The 22,603-nt window shown below is 40.7% G+C and overlaps 1 protein-coding gene across 16 annotated transcripts in view; it reads left to right on the forward strand.

Moving 5' to 3' along the window:
* Nucleotides 1-11,428, forward strand: part of synrg (synergin, gamma) — a 44,184-nt gene extending 32,756 nt beyond the window's left edge. For 8 of the 16 annotated variants that reach the window (XM_085184422.1, XM_085184423.1, XM_085184424.1 and 5 more), the window contains 7 exons: nt 31-84; nt 487-583; nt 1,826-1,974; nt 2,663-2,773; nt 2,907-2,945; nt 7,541-7,573; nt 10,409-11,428. In XM_085184422.1, coding sequence (XP_085040548.1) covers nt 31-84; nt 487-583; nt 1,826-1,974; nt 2,663-2,773; nt 2,907-2,945; nt 7,541-7,573; nt 10,409-10,540 — 615 coding nt within the window. In that variant the 3' untranslated portion in view covers nt 10,541-11,428. Of the gene's footprint in view, nt 1-30; nt 85-486; nt 584-1,825; nt 1,975-2,662; nt 2,774-2,906; nt 2,946-7,540; nt 7,574-7,987; nt 8,103-10,408 lie in introns of those variants that run through there. The other 8 variants (XM_085184425.1, XM_085184427.1, XM_085184437.1 and 5 more) reach the window with 4 other exon arrangements.
* The last annotated feature ends 11,175 nt before the right edge of the window (nt 11,429-22,603 follow it).

A 22,603-nucleotide genomic window follows, 5' to 3' on the forward strand; every position in this document is an offset into this window, starting at 1 on the left:
TTCATTTGAGATAATTTTGTGCTGTTGCAGGAGAGCGAGCGCTACGCCTATGAGTGGCAGAGGTGCCTGGAAAGCGCTCTGGAGGTTTGTGTTTGTTTGTGTCCTGTATCTGACCTCATACCTGGGAGAGACTTAATTGTGAGAGCGACAGCAAATGTTCTAGAGTAATTAAGATAACCAAAATACACTGAAATGTTTTTTTCAGCCAGGATTTTACCTGTCACGTATGTCTTGGGATATTTTATTTTCTTGAAACTTGCAAATATAACTTCAGGACTTTTGTGTTTTTAAAGCTCATCAAAAATTGAGGATGTTGCATGACAAAATGTCTGCTGGAATATTTACTTCTTGTTTTAATGTGTTTGACATTTCAATCCTGGGTAAAGGCCATAATTGTAACACTTTACTGTTGGATGCTCATTATGAGTTTTATAAGCAAGACCAGTGTGTATGCAATAACGCCAGCCTCTGTCCTTCCACGTTAAGGTCATCACCAAAGCCAACAACACTCTGAACGGGATCAGCAGCTCTTCTGTCTGCACCGAGGTCATCCAGTCTGCTCAGGGCATGGAGTACCTGCTTGGTGAGGAGCTGCACTAATGCACACACGGACACAGCTACTACTACCACTACTATAAACACACCGGGGGCCTCATTTATCAAACCATATAGGGAAAGTGCTCTAAATCTGTGTGCAACAACCAGCACTTTGCACAGTAAAATGTCCATTCATCATCCACGCACCATAGAGCAACCTTATATATTGTAAACCACTTTCCTTTCAAATGCCTTTAAATAGGTCTCATTGCCACCAACATGAGAGTTGGAGGTCCCGATCAATGAAGTAGCACTAAATAGAACTGTTTATTTAGCATGTTTTCTGGAAGAGTGTGGACACTGACAAAAAAAAGAAAAACTCAATGCTGCAGCTGTTCAGGTCAAAGAGAAGTAAAGAAAGTACATGTAAAAAATAGTGTTGATGACCACAGAATAAAAAATAAATACTGCCACAGGAGTAAGACGGTCCACCTCATCAGTATCGCCTGTGGATGGAAAAATTGCTTCAATAATTGGTGAGGTGTCTGTGGCAGAAATCATCCCTGAAGGTGATGCTTGACACGGTCGGTGAACCTCCACAAAGCACAGAGGGGGCAGGGCCATCATGAGTAACCACTTTATTTTATAGTGTGGTGATTGTTTTGGAGTTTTATGGCCATGAGTATCACACATAGAACTGAAAACACAAGCAATTTTATACCCTCCCCTGCAGCTGAGGACACTAGAAAAAATCAGAACCAAGATGACTTGTGAGTTCATTCGGATTGCCTCTATAGAACAAGGGCGACGTAATGGCAAGACAATGCAAATAACATTTGCTGATTACTCCTCACTCTTTGTACGGAAAGGTCCCTGCAGTCCCTAAAAACAAGCATTTCATGCTAAAATGTATCTATGAGTCGAGCTCAGCCCTTGAATGTTTGATGATATTGATAAATAACACTATGACCTGGAAACATTTGCACATAGAGAGTTAATACTTCCACATACAGTTAAAAAGAAATGAGGCCTTGCGAGCCTCAGAGGCAACAAGGGCCTGTTAAAGAAGCCGGTGTGTGGCCTAACACCCTGTGAAGGACAGAAAGGACAAGATTAAGATGAGCTCTGGTGTGATGGCTTATCTCTGCCCCGTCTGACAAGGTCCTGCTGCTTTACTGTTTCTCTGCTTTTAATGAGCCGAGTGGCTAACACGTCACGGCTAAGTGCTCAACACCGACTAAGGAAGTGTGTTTCTGTGACATGTGTGCGTTTGTTTTCTCCCTCTCAGGCGTGGTGGAAGTGTATCGCGTCTCTCGGCGTGTGGAGCTGGGCATCAAGGCCACAGCGGTGTGCTCTGAGAAGCTGCAGCAGCAGCTGAAGGACATCAGCCGTGTGTGGAACAACCTCATAGGCTTCATGTCGCTGGCTAAGCTCGCTGTAAGTTGCTATGACGTTTGTACGCACGCACCAAAAGGCAGGACAGATAGATATACAAACAGATTCATACACTTGGTTGCTTTCTTTTTCTAGTGGAAGTACGCACTGATAACAGAGCATTGAAGGTCAGTTAACAATGCAAGTCCTGCCAATAACATGATTAAGTGTTAGTGAATCCAGTATTGTCGGTCCATTAGGATAAAATCAATGATTCATTGATTTGAAAGCAATGCAGATGGAGTCTTTTGGTAGGCCGCTGTTTGGATCAGCGGGGATGATGAAGACTGTAAAGATTTATTTACCCAGCTGTCTCCAAGTATCTGTAAAACGGGACACAAGAGGAGGACTGTTCTCATCCGCAGAGCCAGCAGACGAGGAATACTGTTTGTAGAAGATAAAAATGATTTAGCATCTTGAGAAAGGAGGCAGAAACAAAATGCAACAAATGTTTAATTAAAGCAGGGATGTAGATTTCTTTCCTTATAAAGGAGAAAGATGTAAACTCGAGAATTGTTTGTTTTTAGTCTGAGTAGCCAATGTTGTGCCAAGTCTTTATTAAAAAAAGTTGATGCTCGGAGATGTTTACTGTAAGTCGACTTGTTCTCTCTGCTGTTATTATAAGAATAGAAATGACTACGTTTTGCCCTGCGGCAGGAAGTAAAACGTCTGTGTGGTTTTGTGTGTCTAGCCTGATGAAAGCTCCCTGGATTTCTCCTCCTGTATTCTGCGGCCGGGTATCAAGAATGCAAAGGACTTGGCTTGTGGGGTTTGTCTGCTCAACGTCGACGCTCGCAGCAAGGTTTGTGTGCACGCACACTCACACAGAGTAACTGTTACTGGGTACTGTTTTTTGTTGTTTTACACACATGATGCTGTGCTCATCCCCAACAGATAACAACTGACATTTCTTTGACTTTGAAACATTTTTCCAGAACAAAGAAGAAAGCACTATTGGACGTCTGTTTAAACGAGTATGAGACAGTCAACTGTCATCCAAATCTCATTCCACTCTTTCCTGTTGGGGTCCTTGGGGGGCCTATCCTCCTCTTACTGACGAGCCCTGCGGGGGGCCAAAGTGACAGGATTCCCTCCTCTCCACTGCTCTTCTATCAGAGCTGTTTTCTGCCTAGACATGCACATCATCATAAAAACCCCACAAAGTATCATCCCAAATCTAAACCCCAACCCCTCACATTACTTTGCCTGTCAAGCTTTGTCTTCTTGCAGCACATATGATGCAAGTAATATTCATTTAACACGAGTTCATAGGGAAGATCAAATTCTTTTCACCTGTCACATTGCAGACTTTTATGCATGTAGTCCTCTATTTAGTTAGCTAACTGTCACCATAAATCTGAGCAGAATCCAGCTGACGTTTATGAATTTTATGTTTCCAGCTCAGTTGTTTGATAGCTTTCTGTAGATCGAAAAACTTTTAAAGAGCCCTGCGTAATGTAACAAAAGATTAATGAGCATAACAAAATAGTTCTTGAATTATAATTTCCTCCTAGTTAGTCGTAGTGTGATTGGGATAAATGAAAGAGATGCAACAGCATGCTTCATATCTTTTATTATTGCAAATAGATTAAAATTATCCCCAGAGCTGCCAACCTTGGCCAAAACCAGACGGCTCAAACTCAGCTGTACGGCCCAGTTTGATCTCAATGCAATTTTATATAGACGTCTCAAGCTTTATATTGTAATCTAAAGCCCTACCATCAGACAGTCACACACTCAGTGACTGTGGGGAGGAAGAACTCCCATTTCATAGAAAGAGACCTCCAGCAGAACCACTGGGGTGGGGTTGAAAGGAGAAAATAAGAATAGAGACAGAACCAAATATAAACTACAAGAGAGAGTAGACACAGAGGTATTTATATGTGTAGCAGCATATATACACATCAGTAATGCAAAGAGGAATAGAGAAGTGCTGAGTGCATCATGGGAAGTCCCCCAGAGGCTTAAATAGAAGGATAAGCAGGGAACCTGCTTATCCGGAGGAGCTTTTCCTTCCCACTGTCACCAAGTGCTTGCTGACTGGGCATAGTCTATTTGTTGGGATTTTTCTCTCTATTACTGTAGGGTCTTAACCTTAAAATATAAAGTGCATTGAGGTGACAATTTTTGTGAATCAAACAGAATTTTACTGCAGCTGAGGTTTATAGTCACCTGATAGGGTTAAGCCAGTGGTGTTAAACATAAGGAGTCTTTGCAGGGCCACGCAAAGACTCTAATTCAACCTTCTGAAAGAAGTCAAGGAGAACATACATTTTTTCATAGGTTTTACAACTTTGTCTACCAATAAAGACCCCCCCCCCCCCCCTAGCCATCCATACTACTAATTAGGCAATAGATAAACAGTTAAATGTAATTACATTTGATCTGATGGTGATGCTATAAAAATGATCTGTATGTTTAGAGTCACCACATTGAAACTGAAATTAAGCGATTCCTTCAAAACGTCTATCAAGTATATGGAGGTGTTGGATGTATAGTTGCAGTATGAAGAGACTTGCTTCTATTTCTGATAGAGCTTTCCTTTAATGTTACTCCAGAAACAATACAAATAGTCCTGAAAGTGATGCTGCAAAGTCAGTGTTTCGGTGGTTTTTCCTTTGTAAACTCTCCAGACACTCTAAATGCCAGGTGTCACTCCTATTAGTGCCCCACAATGTGAACAAAGTCAGAGCTTGACAGGCTCTGATCAGACAGTCACTGCAGGGGAGACGGTGGGCAGACAGTCACTTTAGGTCGTCTCCCAGCTTTTATGGTGAAGTATGAAGTTAGAAGTATCCACGGATAACAATGTGCGCTCTTGAAGTAAATGACAGAGAGGGAAGATGTCACTTTGGCACCTCGGGGTGGGTTTTTTCACTCTGTGACCTTGAGGAAGCAATCACAAAGGTTGTTACTTTGTCTTGGAAGGGTTTCATTTTCTATTCTGCCACCTCCATCTCGATGTAGCTGCACACTTTGCCACTTTGAGCTAACAACCGTCGGTGTTTCTAATAACTGTTCAGAGAGCGGGGCAGGATGGCGGTACCTCTTTGCCTAGGGTGTCGTGATTTTCATCGACGTGGGCCATTAAGGGTATTCTCGGACCCTGCGGTTTAGAGGGCAGGATGGTAGCGTTGATTGTTTCTTGCGATCCGTCTGCTGCTCTGCCAGAGCCAGATGGATAGTCCAGACGAGATAAGGCTGACTGAGAGGCATCTAGGCTGCGAGCAGATGTGGCTTACACATTAGTCATAAGCAGGGAGAACGGCGGATAATAGACCTGCACACACAAACGCACTCTCTCTCACCTCTCGCTCCTCTGTGCGCAGAGGCAGTCTGAAATTAATGCAGTTTTATTTTGTCTCTGTGCCACAAGCATGAGATTAATAACCCATCTTTTAATTACATTTTTGGCACAAACCACCCTGGTAAGACTGCAGAGCGGAGAATAGCATCCCCTGCGAGTATAATGAAGTGAAAGAACAGCTTTGGCTACGGCAGACAGCACCGATTGTTGCTTTGTCCCTCAGTGAAGAGGTGCCGATTTGTTTTTTCGACCAAAGGTGCAGGCGGGTGGAGACGTTGATGTGGCATCAAAGAAATGCGAAAAATGCTCGACAGCCGATGTGCTCAGTCTCTCCTGTTCAATTCATGTTTTGAATTCTGATATTATTCTTGATCCAAACAGAGCCAAACAGTCGCTTTCAGCCAGACTCACCGTGTTCCTGTTTGGCTAATATTCTCTGGGTTGTCGCACCTTTTTTTCTTTTTTTTGGTTTAAATCATTCTGCATGTTATCTTTGGGTTAAGGGGCTTGGATGGGCGACTGCAAACAGCTTCATCTCTCCTCAGTTTGTCACTCAGAAGCAGCAGCAGTTTCACCCTAAGTGATACTTTTTGGCTAATGATGCTCCAGCTCCTCCACTAAACGATAAATGCTAATTTAGGCATTTACAAGGAGAAGGACTGGAAAGGAGTTTAAGCTGAATAATTTAGCATTTTTGACTATTTATTTTAATGCAGCTTTTTCAAGTGCCTCAAGCATTTGGATTATCAAGTTGAATGTGTGGTGTTTTGACAGCAGCACACGGGAGTTTGGACCACAGCTTTGTTCTTAGGCTGCCCATCTCTTTCACAGCATGTTTCCATCTGGTCGAGGTTAGCGGGGCTCCTGCACATACAAAGAAAGTCAGGAAAATTACTTACCGTGCAATACCGACATTAAAGAATTTGGGAATTGAAAGAGCACTCTTTGAAAATGTTCAAAAGCACAAATTCGACAAATCTGAAGCTGAGAGAAACTGAGAAGTTGACGTGTTTGTCTTGGTCATTCAACAGTCGTCCCTGCAGCACAAAAAAAGTGGAACTAGTCTGGCTCCAAAAACGCCGTGGTTTCTTTTTACAAAGCCTCATCAGCCTGGTTCGGATATTCGTCAGCGACTTCCTGTGTGGAAGTGACATAAATTAGCGAAAATCATGTCCCCATCCCAACTTTAATTAAAACATGTTGGTGCTAGCAAATTTAGACTGAGCAGATATTTAAGTAAGTATGTTATTTCTTGTTTTTGTTATATTGTTATGTTTAATTCAACATTGTAACATTAAAATTAGTTTCAAATTATCACTTTGTTTACATTTTACTTCACTTTTTTAAAAAAGGGTTGTGCTAAAAGTAACATTAAACTTGAGCAACAACCTTAAAAAGTAGCGCTCGATTCCAGGTCTGGTGATGTATCACGGACAACTTGTAGCTTCTTTTTTTTTTTTATTATCTCACAGTAAAGAAAGCTGTCAGTGAGGGCAGGTTTCAGTTTGTGCTGGCTTGTAAATCTTTGAGTCATTGATGGTTTTTTTCACCATGTAACACATGCATCCACATGCTTTGTTGTTTTCGATCAATAACCCAAATCCCAAATATATTCGGTTTATTATTGCAGAAGAAAACCACGAAACAGAGATGAAACTGTAGCTTTAAGTCAGCTAATGTTTCAGGCGATTGGCTGATTGTTTCAGCTCTAACCAATCATGCTGTTGTACCAGCAACACGGCAAAAGATGGCAAGATCAAAACATGAGGGACTGGTAAAGGTCCTTTCTTGGTTTTCTCCCAACATCTCAGCTTCTTTTTGAGCAAGGGACGTCTGATTAAACCAAACCTTTGTTCTTTCAGCCTTCAACCTTTATTTTAATGTCAGTTGATAACTGTCATTTTAAACACAGACTCTGGTTCATGTGAGGTGCTGCCGCTGCAATAGCAGCTTTTCTCCTTCTGTCTACAACCCAGATTTGTCTACAGGACTGGATTAACTGTGACAAACCGCGCTGATTTGTTTCAGTGAGCATACTGGCCAAAATCTTCAGTCAATATTTTAGATCGATCGCGGCAAAATCTCTTGAATTCTGAGTTGGAAAAATGTGTAGGAGCCCCGAGGGTAAAAACTTTCATGTTTTCACCCAAAAACATGCTGTGAAAAGTGGTGAAACGGCTGCTCGCTGCTTATTCTGTGCACACTTTGCTCTGGGCGCTGCATGAATATGCTTCACCTCTCTGACTGCTCTTGTGCTTACAGGCATTGACTAAAGACAGGGAGAGGAGCTTAAGGGTAATTATGCCTTGTTTTTGTTTTTTAACTTCTAATAAAATAGTTTGCATTTAAGCTTGATTTTCATATCCGAACAGATAGAGGAGCCAGGACCTTTACATGCAGCTGAAAGGTCAGATGAATTAGCAGAGTCTCTGTTTTATCTGACAACTCCAGCTTGAAAACATAAAACCCACACTGTAGTGTCACAGCAGGCTTTTATTAACCTTTATTTAACCAGGCATTAGAAACAAATGATTTTCCAGGGCAGGCTGTGTACAAGGCTCTGTTTAGTTAAAACAGGTGGATATTAGCCTCCCTTCACTGACACACAGGTGAACTCTGGAGCAGGAAAGGCACTGCAGTGAAAGCAGGGGTGTGTTTTAGTTTGACCACCCTTTCATTTTGCATCCTCTCCCTCCCAACATTTCCCAGCTTTGGCACTCCTCTAAGTGCAGGTTTGTGGAAGCAAGTAGGCCAGGGCACAGAGGGGTCTCTGAAAGGAAATCGCTCCTCCAGTGAAATGTGAGCGTGTGAAGGAAAAAGCGAAAAGTGGAAATGTGTCATTCGGCTCGTCTGAGAAAGCCCTTCATCGGGCGGAGCATCTGTGCCGCAGACTGCATTCAGGCAGGTGGAGATGTGTTTGACTTAATGGTGTGTTGTGGTGGTGTATTTCTGCATGCGTCTCCCCTCTGCTTCTGTGTGGGAGGCTGTGATTCACTGCACATGACTCATTCCTCTCTCCGGCTTCAGCTCCATTATTTCACCGGGGATGCAAACTCCTAAACTGCACATCACACACATTAGCATCTCCTGATTGCGCCCACCGTGCCGCAGCTGGGCCCAGTGAAATCGCAAACTTGCATCAGAGCCCTCGTGTGTGTGTGTGTGAGAGATTTCAGGAGTTTCGGGTCAGTTCGACACATTTCATTTTCTAAATAGCTCCAGTTCAGGCAATGTTTTTCAGAATCAAATCGCATTGTGACGCAGCAGGTTTTGCGGTGGGGCATTGTTATCCTTTTTGTCTCAACAAAATAAATGAGGTGATCCATATTTGTTGATACAAGTACAGACAGTGATGGAATTACAGCGTCTGCAGTCATAGCATGATCAGATTTTTTTCTCCTCTCAGTTCATTTTATGTTAAATCTTTGGGGAATAATTTTGCTTTATTTTTGCCCCATTTAGCAGTCACTTGTGGTGTGTTTGGATCCCCTGATCAGGTTGTCAGCAGGTTTAAACATGAGATTGCTATCATGTTTTTTTTAGCTTCCTCTCATTTTTCAGTGGATTTTTCCGTTTTGCCCCCCCCCCCCCCCCCCCCCCCCTTAATATAAAAACTGCAGACATGGCTTCATCTGATTAGACATGCAGCTTCAAACATATCTAATCTTCTCCTGTGGTTTGATTGAGCTAAATCAGCATGCATGAAGATATCCATGGCTGCTTTGATGGCTCTCATGCATACCTCCAGATTTAAATAAAGAACGTCATCTGATGCCCAGCTGTAAACACGTTACTTCAACACATTATTTCCATCTTGGATGCATATTTTGTGTATAAAGAGAGGACTACACAGCACCTCTCATCTTAGGTCTCTCTAAATGTCAGCCAGTGCACATTTATTTGTTCCGGCACATTTACAGAAATACCAGGGGCACTGTCATCCTTCTTGAGTTTGTATATATATAACAGTGTAAAAGTGTCACAGCATGCAGCATCCCTTGATTTCAACCACAGTCACATTTTTTAAATATGCAGAAAATCTTTAGATTTAGTTTGACTCCTTATAAACAGTCAGATTTAGTTATGATCAGTGAGATGTTCACACCATGTGGCTCTCACAGCATTTCTGTAGATAGAACATTTGTACCCGTTGGACTATTATTCATACACTATTTTTTTCTTCTTTTCCTGTGCTCTCATATAATTTTATGCAGGCCATTTTTAACGACTTGAGTTTTTCCCCAGTAGGTGTTGCCCATGTGTATTGAAATGTTTTGCTTGCCAGAGGCAGATTTTCATCCCGCGTAACTTGGCTGTAATTTACTGCAGGGTCACCTACATTGAAGCTGTGCTGTGCTGTGCACCACTGTGCTGCTCTCAGAGGATAGCTGATTCATGCTCTGAATAAGCGTGCTGCACATACTTTTATAAATACCATCAATACAGCTGAGTGGTAATGGCATGTGTCATATTTCCCAGTTAATTAAGAGGCTTTTATGGTTGGACTGGTGCGAGCTTCCTGTAACCTTCCCAAAAAAGTCGATTTTAAAAGCTGCTTTCAGATGCTCGCTTACTCACAGGGGCAGATTTCCCCCTCCCCCCTCCCCAATATTTTTCAGTCTCTACAAAAGTAAGCATAGAAATAACTGCATTGTGGGGTTTTCCATCTGAGGATCACGGCCATCGGTAGATCTGACATGGACTCCATAGCGTGTCTTTTGTCCTCTCCCCCTCTTACCCACAACCACAGAAGACTGTCCCTCCCTCAGCTTGGTTCTCCCAGAGATTTCTTCCTGTTAAAAGGGAGTTTTTGCTTCCCACTGTCACCAAGGTCTTGCTCATAGGGGGTCGTCTGATTGTTGCGGTTTTTCCCTATTATTCCTATTCCTATTAATAGAGTCTTTACTTTACAATGTAAAGCACCTTGAAGCAACTGTGGCTGTGATTTGGAGCTATATAAATAAAACTGAATTGAATTCAAGTTAATTGGATGCTGCTGCAGGCTGCTTTGTGCTCGTCAAAATAAACTAGCCTTTTTTCCCTTTCAGCAGCATTAAAATGAAGTCCGGGTAAAGCAGGTGCACACACAGGTTTATATTATTATAATATTTCACCCTTTCACTCTAACAGGCGTTCAACTCGGAGACAGACAACTTCAAGCTGATGTACGGGGGCCATCAGTACCACGCCAGCTGTGCCAACTTCTGGATTAACTGTGTGGAGCCCAAACCCCCTGGCCTCATCCTGCCTGACCTGCTCTGAGCTGCCATGGTAACGCGGCAAGAACTAATTACCACCAGATAGGTGGAGCGGCCACTCGCCTCACACCAAGAGCAAGAGGAGGACATCTACAGTCACTGGATTCCTCTAGATTTTCTTTTTATTATCCTGAAATCTCACCCAGACTGTGTTCATTTGCAGATCTTTTCCCTGAATAGTCATTGGTCGGTTCATATGGTTACTCTTTCGTTCAACCATACAGGTCAGCAGTTGAGGTCATATTTAAATCTGTTTTTAATGCTGCTTTTGACAAATTATTTCTGCTGACTATTCGTGCAGAAATGCAACAATATTAATAAATATAACTAATCAGTGAATCCTATTTAAATTATTAGGTGTGCAATATCCTTATAACACTGGCAGAGGAGGTTTTTGCTTCTGTTTGTATATTTTTTGTTTGCAGTGAATCAGACTTAATGAATCATAAGTCTACCATTGAATTACTTGAATTGTATTTCTGTCGCGGGTCTGTTGGATGAAACTCTGTAGCTGTTATGGTTTTAATGTCTTTTTGAAAATCTTTAACGTTCAAACCATCTCTGCTCTGCCGGAAGGCAGGCGCCTCTCTTTTTCTGCATTGTTTCACTGCGCTGAATGTCTTTTGCACTGTTTGTGAGGAAACTTTAACACCTCTTTGGGTATTTAAATTGTATTTTGTAGGTGTTGGGGATTTGAAGGGAATCTGTTGTGACTTTGTGTTGTTGTTGTTGTTTTTGTTGTTGTGTGCAGAGCTGAAATTCTGGAAGTATTTACTAATGCTGAATTTGAACAGGAGCGGCATTTTCTGTATATTACAGTGTCATGCTGCAGCTTTGTATTAATCACCCAGCTGTAATGTGAATGTTATGTAAATAAATGACGTGCAAACTGGTTAAAGTGTCGCAGAGTTAATGTAATTATCAGGTTTACAGGTCATGCAGACCAAGTTCACCTGAAGGACATGCTTGTGTGCACTGTGGCGTTTCCATGCAGACACAAGAAACTGGAGGGCATGTGTACATCCACTCTGAGCCTTATGATCAGCCTTTAATGAAGCCACTTATTTAGCTTGGGAGCCGTACATAATCTTGAATGAAGAAAGTATAACTAACCTGGACTGAATACACAGCAGTTCATCATAATTTTCCATAAAGTAACCAGCTTCTTCTGAGGAAAGCAAATACTTCTGAAAACTACATGTGTAGTTCTAAAGTAACTCATTACTTTGGTGAATATAATTAATGTTACTACTCCATTACATTTTTTTAATCACCTTTGGTCTTTTGCCACATAATTGCCTGAAGTCAAAGTTCTGCATATAAAATCCCTTTTAGGATAAAAAGAAAATACAACAAGTATTTAATGCAAGCTCCTTGAAATTTGAAAAAGTCATGCACAAAAAAATTGAAAGCCTCTGTATTTTAAGACCCTTCCGCCAGACAGGCATAAAAAAATAAGCCCTGATTTATATATTCTCTTACTATAGCTACTGCATTCCTGTGCTGTGGACTGTTTAGCCTGTTTTTTAGCCAATTTCCAGGTGATTACTCGCCTTATAATCCAACGGATAGTGGATATAAACTTGATGGTACTGTTGGAAAATGAAACTTCTGTGATGCTTTCACATCACTTTTCTGGATTCATTCATCCAGTGTGTTCAAATCTGAACACAGCACAGTCTTAAAATGACTCATTTAATTCACGTGGCTTTCTGCTCTTATTCCGCTGCTTTTCCTGTGATGCTTCCTCTTCCGAATGCATGAATGTTTCTGCACATTTCCCTCTGTCATTTTACCCAATAATGTACTTTCTCTCAGGCCATAGAGTCCTCATTTCCATCACTTTGCGACAAAATGGAATAAATTCTCTACCAACAAGCCTGCAGGGCCATCGCTGGCGGTTGAGCTCAGCCAATCAAATGAGATGTCTGGGGGAAGGTAGGGGTGAAACCAGTCTTATTATTATTCCCCCGCTCTTCAGGTGTGTTCTCCAACATCCATTTTTATCTCTCGCCATTCCCTAATTTATTTCCTGCAGAAAATGAATTCCTCTCCTCTCACCGTGAACACCGGGATTACTAAAATTACAAACACTGAAATCAATTACCGAGCGAGGCCGCGTAAATCAAAATGCAGCCTCGTCTCTCTCCTTGCTGCGCCCATCTTCACGCCTATTGTCTGCGATGGCGTGCTGAAACGATCAGTCTGGCAGAGACAAGAGATTGAACTGATACGGTGCTGTACTGAGTGCTGCTCTTTGGTGTTTCGTGGCCATGGCCCATCATATTATTGATTAAAAACAGCTGCTTCTGTAAGTTCATCTTCACCCTCGTGGAAAGAGCTGCTTCCCGCTTTACATTTTGACAACATTTCCAATTATTTATGTTTGAGAAGCTAAAGCAGCTGTTTCAGTGTTTACGGGATTTAATCACAGTGACAGCAGAGGAAGAGCTTAAATGTATTAGCAGCATTCGGGATGATTAACTGAGCACTAATCCTGCGTTTTTTTGCGGGGTGGTGGTGATGTTTGAGCAAAGTGTTTCCTTTTAATCAAGCAAAAATGTATTCAAAGTAGTCAAAAATTTTAAACTATCAATAAAATGACTCGAGCCATTCATCAAGCAAAACGTACAAACCGTCAAAGGTTTACATTTTTTAAATCGGAATGCTATTCCTGATAAATTAGAGCTGGAAGATGAGTCATGATATTGATTTTTCATAGTTTTTCTGAAATGTTGCAAAGTGATTAATTGGTTAATTACTCATCTACAGTAGAAATATTAGAACTGGATTAATTATTGAAGACGCAACTGTGAAATTACCAAAGTTGACTCAATAACATGCCTTGTCAAAAAAACACAATAAACAAATCAACATCTAGATTATACTAAATAAAACACAAATACAGTAAATAAATACTTTTTTGTGTTTACTGACCTATGACCTATTCAAGCATAAGAAAAGGCGACAAATACACAGCAGAAAACGCTTAAATTGGGTCTCCAGGCACTTTGTTACTAGCAGCCTTTCACAAAACCAAATCTTTATTCCCTTCTTTTAACATTGGCCTGCAAAAAATACCCACAATAACATAGTGTGACAAGCAAAATAAAAAGTAAAATACTATTTTTATGTCAACAAGTTGAACAAAGAGGTACAATGTTAAGTGTCTACAGCCATTTGTAAAACACAGTGGAGGCTCTGTCATGGTTTGGAGCTGCATTTAAGCCACCATCTAACTGGCAACAGCTCAATCTTTCAGCATGGTAGGAACGCTAAACAAACTGCCAACAGTACAAAAGAAAGGTGGTCTAAGAAAGTTCAGTCTATGTTGAAGAAGGTGGCCAAATACTGACTTTCCAGGCCCAAAGCTCATTGCCTGAGTGAATGTGTGCCATCATCAAAGCTAAAGGTGGTTCAAGAAGATATTAAAGTGTCACTTTTTTGGTCACCTCATGAAAAGAGCATGTCATGGAAATTATTTGAAAGACACATTTAAAGTTACATTTTTTTAAAAGTCCTTAAAATGCTGGGTACTGTGTTATTTCTAACAAATGTGACACAAATGGAAGTAAATAATATAAACTGAGGTCTATTTTTGGCCTTGGATTAATGCACATTGAGCTCCCGAGTATTTAACAGTAAGACAAATCAAAATATACTCCATGGTCTAAATAAAAATTAACAAATATGGCAAATGGACTTTTACACTCCCACTGGGTTTCAAAGCACTCAAAGTGCTTTGAAACATTACAAGTCACATTCATCCATTCATCCAGGGCTTTAGGAGCTTTTTAATCTGTCACACACACAATCACACTCCGGTGAACGCATCGGGAACAATTTGGGATTAAATACCTTTCCCAAGATACTCAATCAGATCGAACCAACAACCTCCTGATTGCTTGACGACTAACTCTATCTCCTTAGCCACAGCCGCCTGTACAGAGAGTATCCTTTAGCGCTCATCTTTGGGTCACTGTTAGTGGAAAGCAAAAGCCAACACTTAACACACTTAACCAATTTCCCCATTAAGGACCTGGACACAAATATTAGTCATTTCCACTGCTTTGATGCGCAGTGCACAGACTCAAGCTTCGTGGCTCACAGTCCTTCGCTTCAGTGTCCAATCAGCTGAGACAGCTGAGACTTGAAAGGCAGCCGACAGATGAGTCACTGCTATACCACAGAGACAACGCGCTCGTTCAGCTGCTCGCCGAGGAACAATGACTGTTTCATGACTAACTAAATTCTGCTGTGCTTCAGATGACCCTCAGTCAGACTGTGGGGCTGTTTTTCCTCCCCTTTCTCCATCTTTTATTCTCAGTTATGGATTTTTATACAACTGCTTGCACCCTGAATTTTCATTACCATAACACAAAGCACTAACAACATTTAAATCTGCCCTTTGGGACTTTTACACGGGTTTCCATCTAAGCAGCATCCTCTATGTGCCAATTCTCCTAATGTTTCCAACTGTTGTGAAGCTAAAAGAAATGCAGGCTTTGACTCACACCACACAGCTGAAGCGTATGTTGCTGTTTGGCTAAATCATGTTGTCAAATTATTACTATAACGAGCATGTCAGGTCTAAAATTGAGGCAGTGTGTTTATATTAATAATGGGCTTGTGTGGATGGCCTTATTAAAATGGAAATGCAGGATTTACAACCGAGTGATACGGCAGTAGTTGTGTAGCTCATGCAGATTATAGTGGATCATTAGAGGCTGTATAATTTGAAGCCCAAACAGGCCATAATTCAGTAATCCATTGCAGCCACAGTGGATTTTTTTTTTTTTTGCTACGTGTGGTTGAAAAATTTCATTATTTACCAGGACTGCAGCAACAAAACCTACGATGAAAACTGAAAACTGTATTTTCTACCGATTTTACATAATAATAACAATAACAACATAATAATTTAACTGTTGTGTTGCATTTTCAGTTCCACAGTTCTTATATATTCTGTTTATATTCAATCACTATTTTATATTTAACATAATATTTGGTGCTAAAAATAGATAAAGATAATTATTCTTTTAAAAAAAGGAAAGAAAAACATTTTCTGATATAACAATGCAAGAATGACCTCAGGATCTACAGTAGCAGCTCCAACCCTGAATGATTAACCGACTGTAGAAACCACATAAATATTAATTAGTTAGTTTGTTTATGTTTGTTTAGTTTGTTGTGATTTGGCGCTATATAAATAAAATTGAATTGAATTATGTACAAATAAAAAACACTGATGTAATCTTTTTAATTCTACATTAGTTTTATTGTTAAACAGCAGTCTGCTAGCGGCTCTGTGAGTCTGTACTGTTCAGCATTCGCATGCCGATGCGTGACAAAATTACAGCATTGATGACTTGAATGGTATTTTCTGTCAAAGTTACGAATTCCAACTACAATAACTTAAACAGAAGCAGCTAACTAGCAGTGTTGGTCAAGTTACTTGAAAAAAGTAATCAGTAACTAATTACTGATTACTTCCCCAAAAAAGTAATCCCGTTACTTTACTGATTACTTATTTTCAAAAGTAATTATTTACTTAGTTACTTAGTTACTTTTTAAAAACACGATTCACAACCTGAATAGGTGATAAAGCGATAGATCTTTCAGCCCAATTCTACTTTTTCTACATAATCCATCACACAAAATATAATCAAATGGAAAGGTCCCCTTTTAAAACTTGTTTTATCAGTTTTAATCTTTTAACTTTATGCATCAAGCAAAAATGTAATCATATGCAACATTCTCTGACTGGAAGAAATTTGTTTAATATTCAAACCTATTTTCTGCACATTCCAGCACATAATATATATATATATATACAGTGGGGCAAAAAAGTATTTAGTCAGCCACCGATTGTGCAAGTTCCCCCACTTAAAATGATGACAGAGGTCAGTAATTTGCACCAGAGGTACACTTCAACTGTGAGAGACAGAATGTGGAAAAAAAATCCATGAATTCACATGGTAGGATTTGTAAAGAATTTATTCGTAAATCAGGGTGGAAAATAAGTATTTGGTCAATAACAAAAATACAACTCAATACTTTGTAACATAACCTTTGTTGGCAATAACAGAGGTCAAACGTTTACTATAGGTCTTTACCAGGTTTGCACACACAGTAGCTGGTATTTTGGCCCATTCCTCCATGCAGATCTTCTCAAGAGCAGTGATGTTTTGGGGCTGTCGCCGAGCAACACGGACTTTCAACTCCCGCCACAGATTTTCTATGGGGTTGAGGTCTGGAGACTGGCTAGGCCACTCCAGGACTTTCAAATGCTTCTTACGGAGCCACTCCTTTGTTGCCCGGGCGGTGTGTTTTGGATCATTGTCATGTTGGAAGACCCAGCCTCGTTTCATCTTCAAAGTTCTCACTGATGGAAGGAGGTTTTGGCTCAAAATCTCACGATACTTGGCCCCATTCATTCTGTCCTTAACACGGATCAGTCGTCCTGTCCCCTTGGCAGAAAAACAGCCCCATAGCATGATGTTTCCACCCCCATGCTTCACAGTAGGTATGGTGTTCTTGGGATGCAACTCAGTATTCTTCTTCCTCCAAACACGACGAGTTGAGTTTATACCAAAAAGTTCTACTTTGGTTTCATCTGACCACATGACATTCTCCCAATCCTCTGCTGTATCATCCATGTGCTCTCTGGCAAACTTCAGACGGGCCTGGACATGCACTGGCTTCAGCAGCGGAACACGTCTGGCACTGCGGGATTTGATTCCCTGCCGTTGTAGTGTGTTACTGATGGTGACCTTTGTTACTTTGGTCCCAGCTCTCTGCAGGTCATTCACCAGGTCCCCCCGTGTGGTTCTGGGATCTTTGCTCACCGTTCTCATGATCATTTTGACCCCACGGGATGAGATCTTGCATGGAGCCCCAGATCGAGGGAGATTATCAGTGGTCTTGTATGTCTTCCATTTTCTGATGATTGCTCCCACAGTTGATTTTTTCACACCAAGCTGCTTGCCTATTGTAGATTCACTCTTCCCAGTCTGGTGCAGGTCTACAATTCTTTTCCTGGTGTCCTTCGAAAGCTCTTTGGTCTTGGCCATGGCGGAGTTTGGAGTCTGACTGGTTGAGGCTGTGGACAGGTGTCTTTTATACAGATGATGAGGTCAAACAGGTGCCATTCATACAGGTAACGAGTGGGGGACAGAAAAGCTTCTTACAGAAGACGTTACAGGTCTGTGAGAGCCAGGGATTTTCCTTGTTTGAGGTGACCAAATACTTATTTTCCACCCTGATTTACGAATAAATTCTTTACAAATCCTACCATGTGAATTCATGGATTTTTTTTTCACATTCTGTCTCTCACAGTTGAAGTGTACCTCTGGTGCAAATTACTGACCTCTGTCATCATTTTAAGTGGGGGAACTTGCACAATCGGTGGCTGACTAAATACTTTTTTGCCCCACTGTATATATATATATATATATATATATATATATATATATATATATATTAGGGGTGCAACGATACACAAAATTCACGGTTCGGTTCGATACTTTGGTGTCACGGTTCGATATTTTTTTGATACAAAAAAAATGTTCATGCCTTTTTAATTTGTCATTTATTAAAATTATAAATATATATTTTAACTCAAAAGTACAGTTTTTAAATTTAATGTTGCTGAAACAACAAAGTAATAAAAAAAAAAATCTATCTGATCGAGAAATCACTCATCTTTGGAAAAGAGAGTTTATTACAGAGAAATGGCTCTTTCCAAAATAAAAGCTATACTATACGCTTCTTCTGGGCTATATTCTCAGCAGCATATTAAATATATCAGGTCCCCATAAGGAGAATCATGTGCTAACGGCTGTCTAAATGACTCGGGTAAAGTTTGTAGCATGCGTGCTTGTTGTTTTTGTCTGCTTCCACTTGTCTTTGCACTAGGATGATGTCGGAGTAAATGTGCAGTCATATTCGTTGTGTTCACACTAGTGCTGTCAGCGTTAATCTGAAATGATGTTAACGCCACAACACGGCAAATCGCCGTTAACCAGCTACCGCGGATCGCCCTGTCCGTGTGCCTGGACGGCCAACACGTTAATGAGCTAACTGCACGAACGCACTAGTTCCCACCAATGTAATTGAGCATTGCTGGCACATCCAACATACTGTTTTACTTTAGTCCATGACGCGCTTACCTTCAGGATCATAGGTCACATGAAGACCAAAATAGTTTCAAACGCCAGATCTGAATTAGGGTGGGGGAGGTTCAATTTGCCATGTTGCAACGAGAGCTTAACTTCTGTCTCGCTAGCTTGTGCTGCGCTCAGTGAATCTGCGTTTGACTACTCCGCCTAGGCTGCACTATCGAGCGCAGATCCACTGAGTGCTCAACACAGACAGCATCATCAGAAGAAAAGTTGATAAAATAAATTAAAAATTTTGTATTGCTCGATACATATGCGTACCGAACCGAAAGCACTGTATCGAACGGTTCAATATCGATACGAGTATTGTTGCACCCCTAATATATATATATATATATATATGTATATATATATATATATATATATATTGTGTGTGTTTACACTCAGTCTTTCAAATAGATGCAAGTAAAACACAGCAGAAAATAAATAAAGTCAAAGACTAGCGGTCCTTTTGCTCTATTTTCACCTGTGAAGCAGGAGCGGGGTAGGCGGAGGTGTGCCCTGGTGCAGGTGTGCTGCAGCGGTCAGTTGAAGAATCCGTGAGTTTGTCTGTGAATTTCCCATTACGTCGTAGTGCACTTGGTGCTTGTGTGGTGGATCATAAATTTGATTAGTTTTGAAGTTGTACATCTCTGTTCCTTACGTTTTATGTGATGCCTTTATTAATGTTTTATTTGTTGCTTTGACTGTTTTCGAATAGAATATGCAGTGGGAATATAGAGGGAGATATGTAGTGAAAGTTTTGCCTGGGCTGATTGTGCGTCAATCCATTGGTAATGCCTCAGGGCTCCAGTAGGTGGGTTCGCGCTCTCCTCACTATTTCCCCTGTTTAAGGGCACAACATTTGCTTGGAAGTTTGGGGGGGGGGTTTGCTGTAAAAATAAGTTTTCTTCCCACGCACAACGGACGCTAATGTTTTTGTCACTTTTTATGGAATCAAACTTAAAGTAAGGTCAGTACTTCCATGCTTTAAACGCTGCACGCTCATACTCTCTCCCGCAATCGATATATTATCCATTGTTGATCTGCACACAGCTGTTGTCACGAACGTTGCACTTGCTTATGTCACTGTCATGAGACATTCTTGCAAAAAAATCACGGTTTTAGTAACGCAGCGTTCCTACGGGAAAGTAACAGTAATCTAATTACCGTTTTTTGCAATAGTAATCCCTTACTTTACTCGTTACTTGAAAAAAGTAATTGGATTACAGTAACGCGTTACAAGTAACGCTACAAGTAACGCTACAAGTTACAAGTAACGCTACAAGTTACAAGTAACGCGTTACTGCCCATCTCTGCTAACTAGTAGTTAGCAACTAAAGCAGAACTGGAGCTGGGCTGTACTTTGTGAAATACCACTTTGTACCACAGGATGGCGTAGTGATGATGGAGCAGTCTTTATTAATGAGGAGACTTAAGAGCACATTCTTCTTCAAAACGGCAGCCTGCAAAAGACAAAGTTAAAGCAGCACACAGCAGGAGGTAAAATGCTGCCCCTAGTGGTGAAACCTTTGAGTAAACTATACAGAGGGTTATTACAAAAAACACCCTTAAGCTAAATGCTAATTTTCCCAATACTGTCCAAAACCTTGGTGTGAAAACTAACAGATCACTAGATGTCCGCATCCTAGCAACAAACCATGAACCGAACATTAAAAGCTTCCACATGAAACACTTTCCTCTGTCTTTAGCCAGTGCAAACACAGTCAAAAAAGATCATATTTGGGGTTTATTCTCTCATTTGGATAAAGCAGGCAGTTTGAAGATGCCAAATTGTGCATTTTTAACTTGACATTTTGTATACTGAACATTAAATAATTCATCATAAAACAACAAATTAAAATATCATAAAGACAATATTAGCACACAGCGGTGTGTTGCAGCTCACCAGTATCTGATGCTTTCCGTTGAGTTGCTGACTGAATGTCTGAATGTCATCTCCAGAAATGTCCTCAGTGCCATTCGTTCTGCATGGACTGCACGGCTGGAGCCAGGTCTGCTCCGACACTCAGGATGATGCAAATGGTTTTGCTTACTGCTTTAATGATAGACGATAATATCCTGCTGCTGATGAAGGATGTGTTTACTTTTAGTGCTTGACTGTGCTCTGAAAAACCCCCCACGTGCATGTGTGCGCGTTAACACTACCAGGAGGGTAAGGGGATAACTAAAAGAGTTTTTTGCAACCTCCAGCAACATTTAACGCACTCCCACCAGAAATGGTGTGCGCGCTGTATAATTTGGGCCCATCACTTGAGCATTTCAGTAGTGAGCCGCGTCTCTGTGGGTAATGGAATTCATTGTTAGGACCACTCTGGAGGTCCCTCAGAAGTGTGGGCACAAGACAAATGGTGCTCATCAATATCTGCCTGCTGCTCTGTAACCACAGCAAAACGAAATGAATGACACAATGCTTTTTTGACATCTGAAGACATCTCTTGGGGAAATTGGCTGTGCAGATTGAACATCAAGAGGCCTTTGGAGAAGGAAAGACTGCTGCCTGTTCATGTGAAAAAATCCCGGAGATGTCTCCATTCACAGTTAGAAAAAGAAAAGAGAGAAAATGTATGCTTTTAGTTTTGTTTTAAATGTGCACTCTGATTCTGGTAAAAGTCCAAAACAATGGGTGTAGGGGTGAATGCAAACAGTGATATTATCTTTTTATGTTTTTACATTTCACTGTCTCAGGGTTTGAAATAACATCCTCGTACAATCCCGTACCTCTGGTGTTTTATTCCTTTTTACACCTGGGATATCAGAAAAGCATCTGTGCACTGATGTCCGTGGCTTGAAAATTTCAGCTCAGTGCTGGTCTCTTAAAGTAGTACTACAAAGTGACATTTTATTGCACCATTGCATGGTTGTACTCTCAAAAGAATTGCTTTCTTCTAGGGATGCACCGATACCGATACTGGTATCGGGTATCGGGGCCGATACTGTAAAATGTGTGTGTGCTCATACTCGTAAAAGTTAACCGATACCATGAACCGATACTAACTTATTTCATTAGTCAGAGGGTGGCTGGTCATTTCTGTTGTAGTTTTTAGATTGGTCACTAGGGGGACATCCCGCGCTAAACAGGCACAGGGTTAGGCGAGAGAGAATGGCGGCTCCAGATAAAAAAGAGAAACTGGAGGCTGCTGTAGCTAGGCTAAACAAAATGTCAGCAGTGTGGACTGGAATAGCCAACTTTAACTCAGGTTTTGGAAAAGCGATGAAAAATGTCAAGAAAAATCCACTGGCAGTTAAAATAACAGAGGCTCTGACTCATTTTATTTCTCTGGATGACCAGCCAATGCCGGTCGTGGAAAGCATAGGATTGAACCGTCTTCTCAACATACTCGAGCCGCGATATGAAATTGGACACTCTGCAATAATTTAAAAGTTTATTTTATTCTCAAACCTAATTTGTATTTATTTTATTCCAAACAGAAGTGTTTATTTATTATTCTGAAAGCTCGAGACAGTGCCCAATAGTTCAGTGATATTTTGTTAAATTACAATGTGGATACTCCGCAATAATTTAACAGAAGTGCTTATTTTTCACTTGAAATTTTTTTTGTGGTCATTTTTATTACGATTTTATTTTTTATCGGCAGAGAATAACATAAAACCTGTCTTCCAGTTCATTGCATTTGTGTGTGTGTGTGTGTGTGTGTGTGTGTGTGTGTGAGTGGTAGAAGTATCGATTTTGTACTCAGTATCGGCAAGTACTCAGATCCAACTATCGGTATCGTATCGGTTTGAAAAAATTGGTATCGTTGCATCCCTACTTTCTTCTTAAATAATAGATTTATTAATCATTGCTCCAGTACACACACAAATGTTGCTTTTTATTAGGAAAAAAAATACAGTTTTTTTCTTTTTTGCTTCTTTGCTTTCTTTTT

The sequence above is a fragment of the Neolamprologus multifasciatus genome, chromosome 14 (genome assembly GCF_963576455.1).
Source record: "Neolamprologus multifasciatus chromosome 14, fNeoMul1.2, whole genome shotgun sequence".
In the NCBI taxonomy this organism is placed as follows: domain Eukaryota; kingdom Metazoa; phylum Chordata; class Actinopteri; order Cichliformes; family Cichlidae; genus Neolamprologus; species Neolamprologus multifasciatus.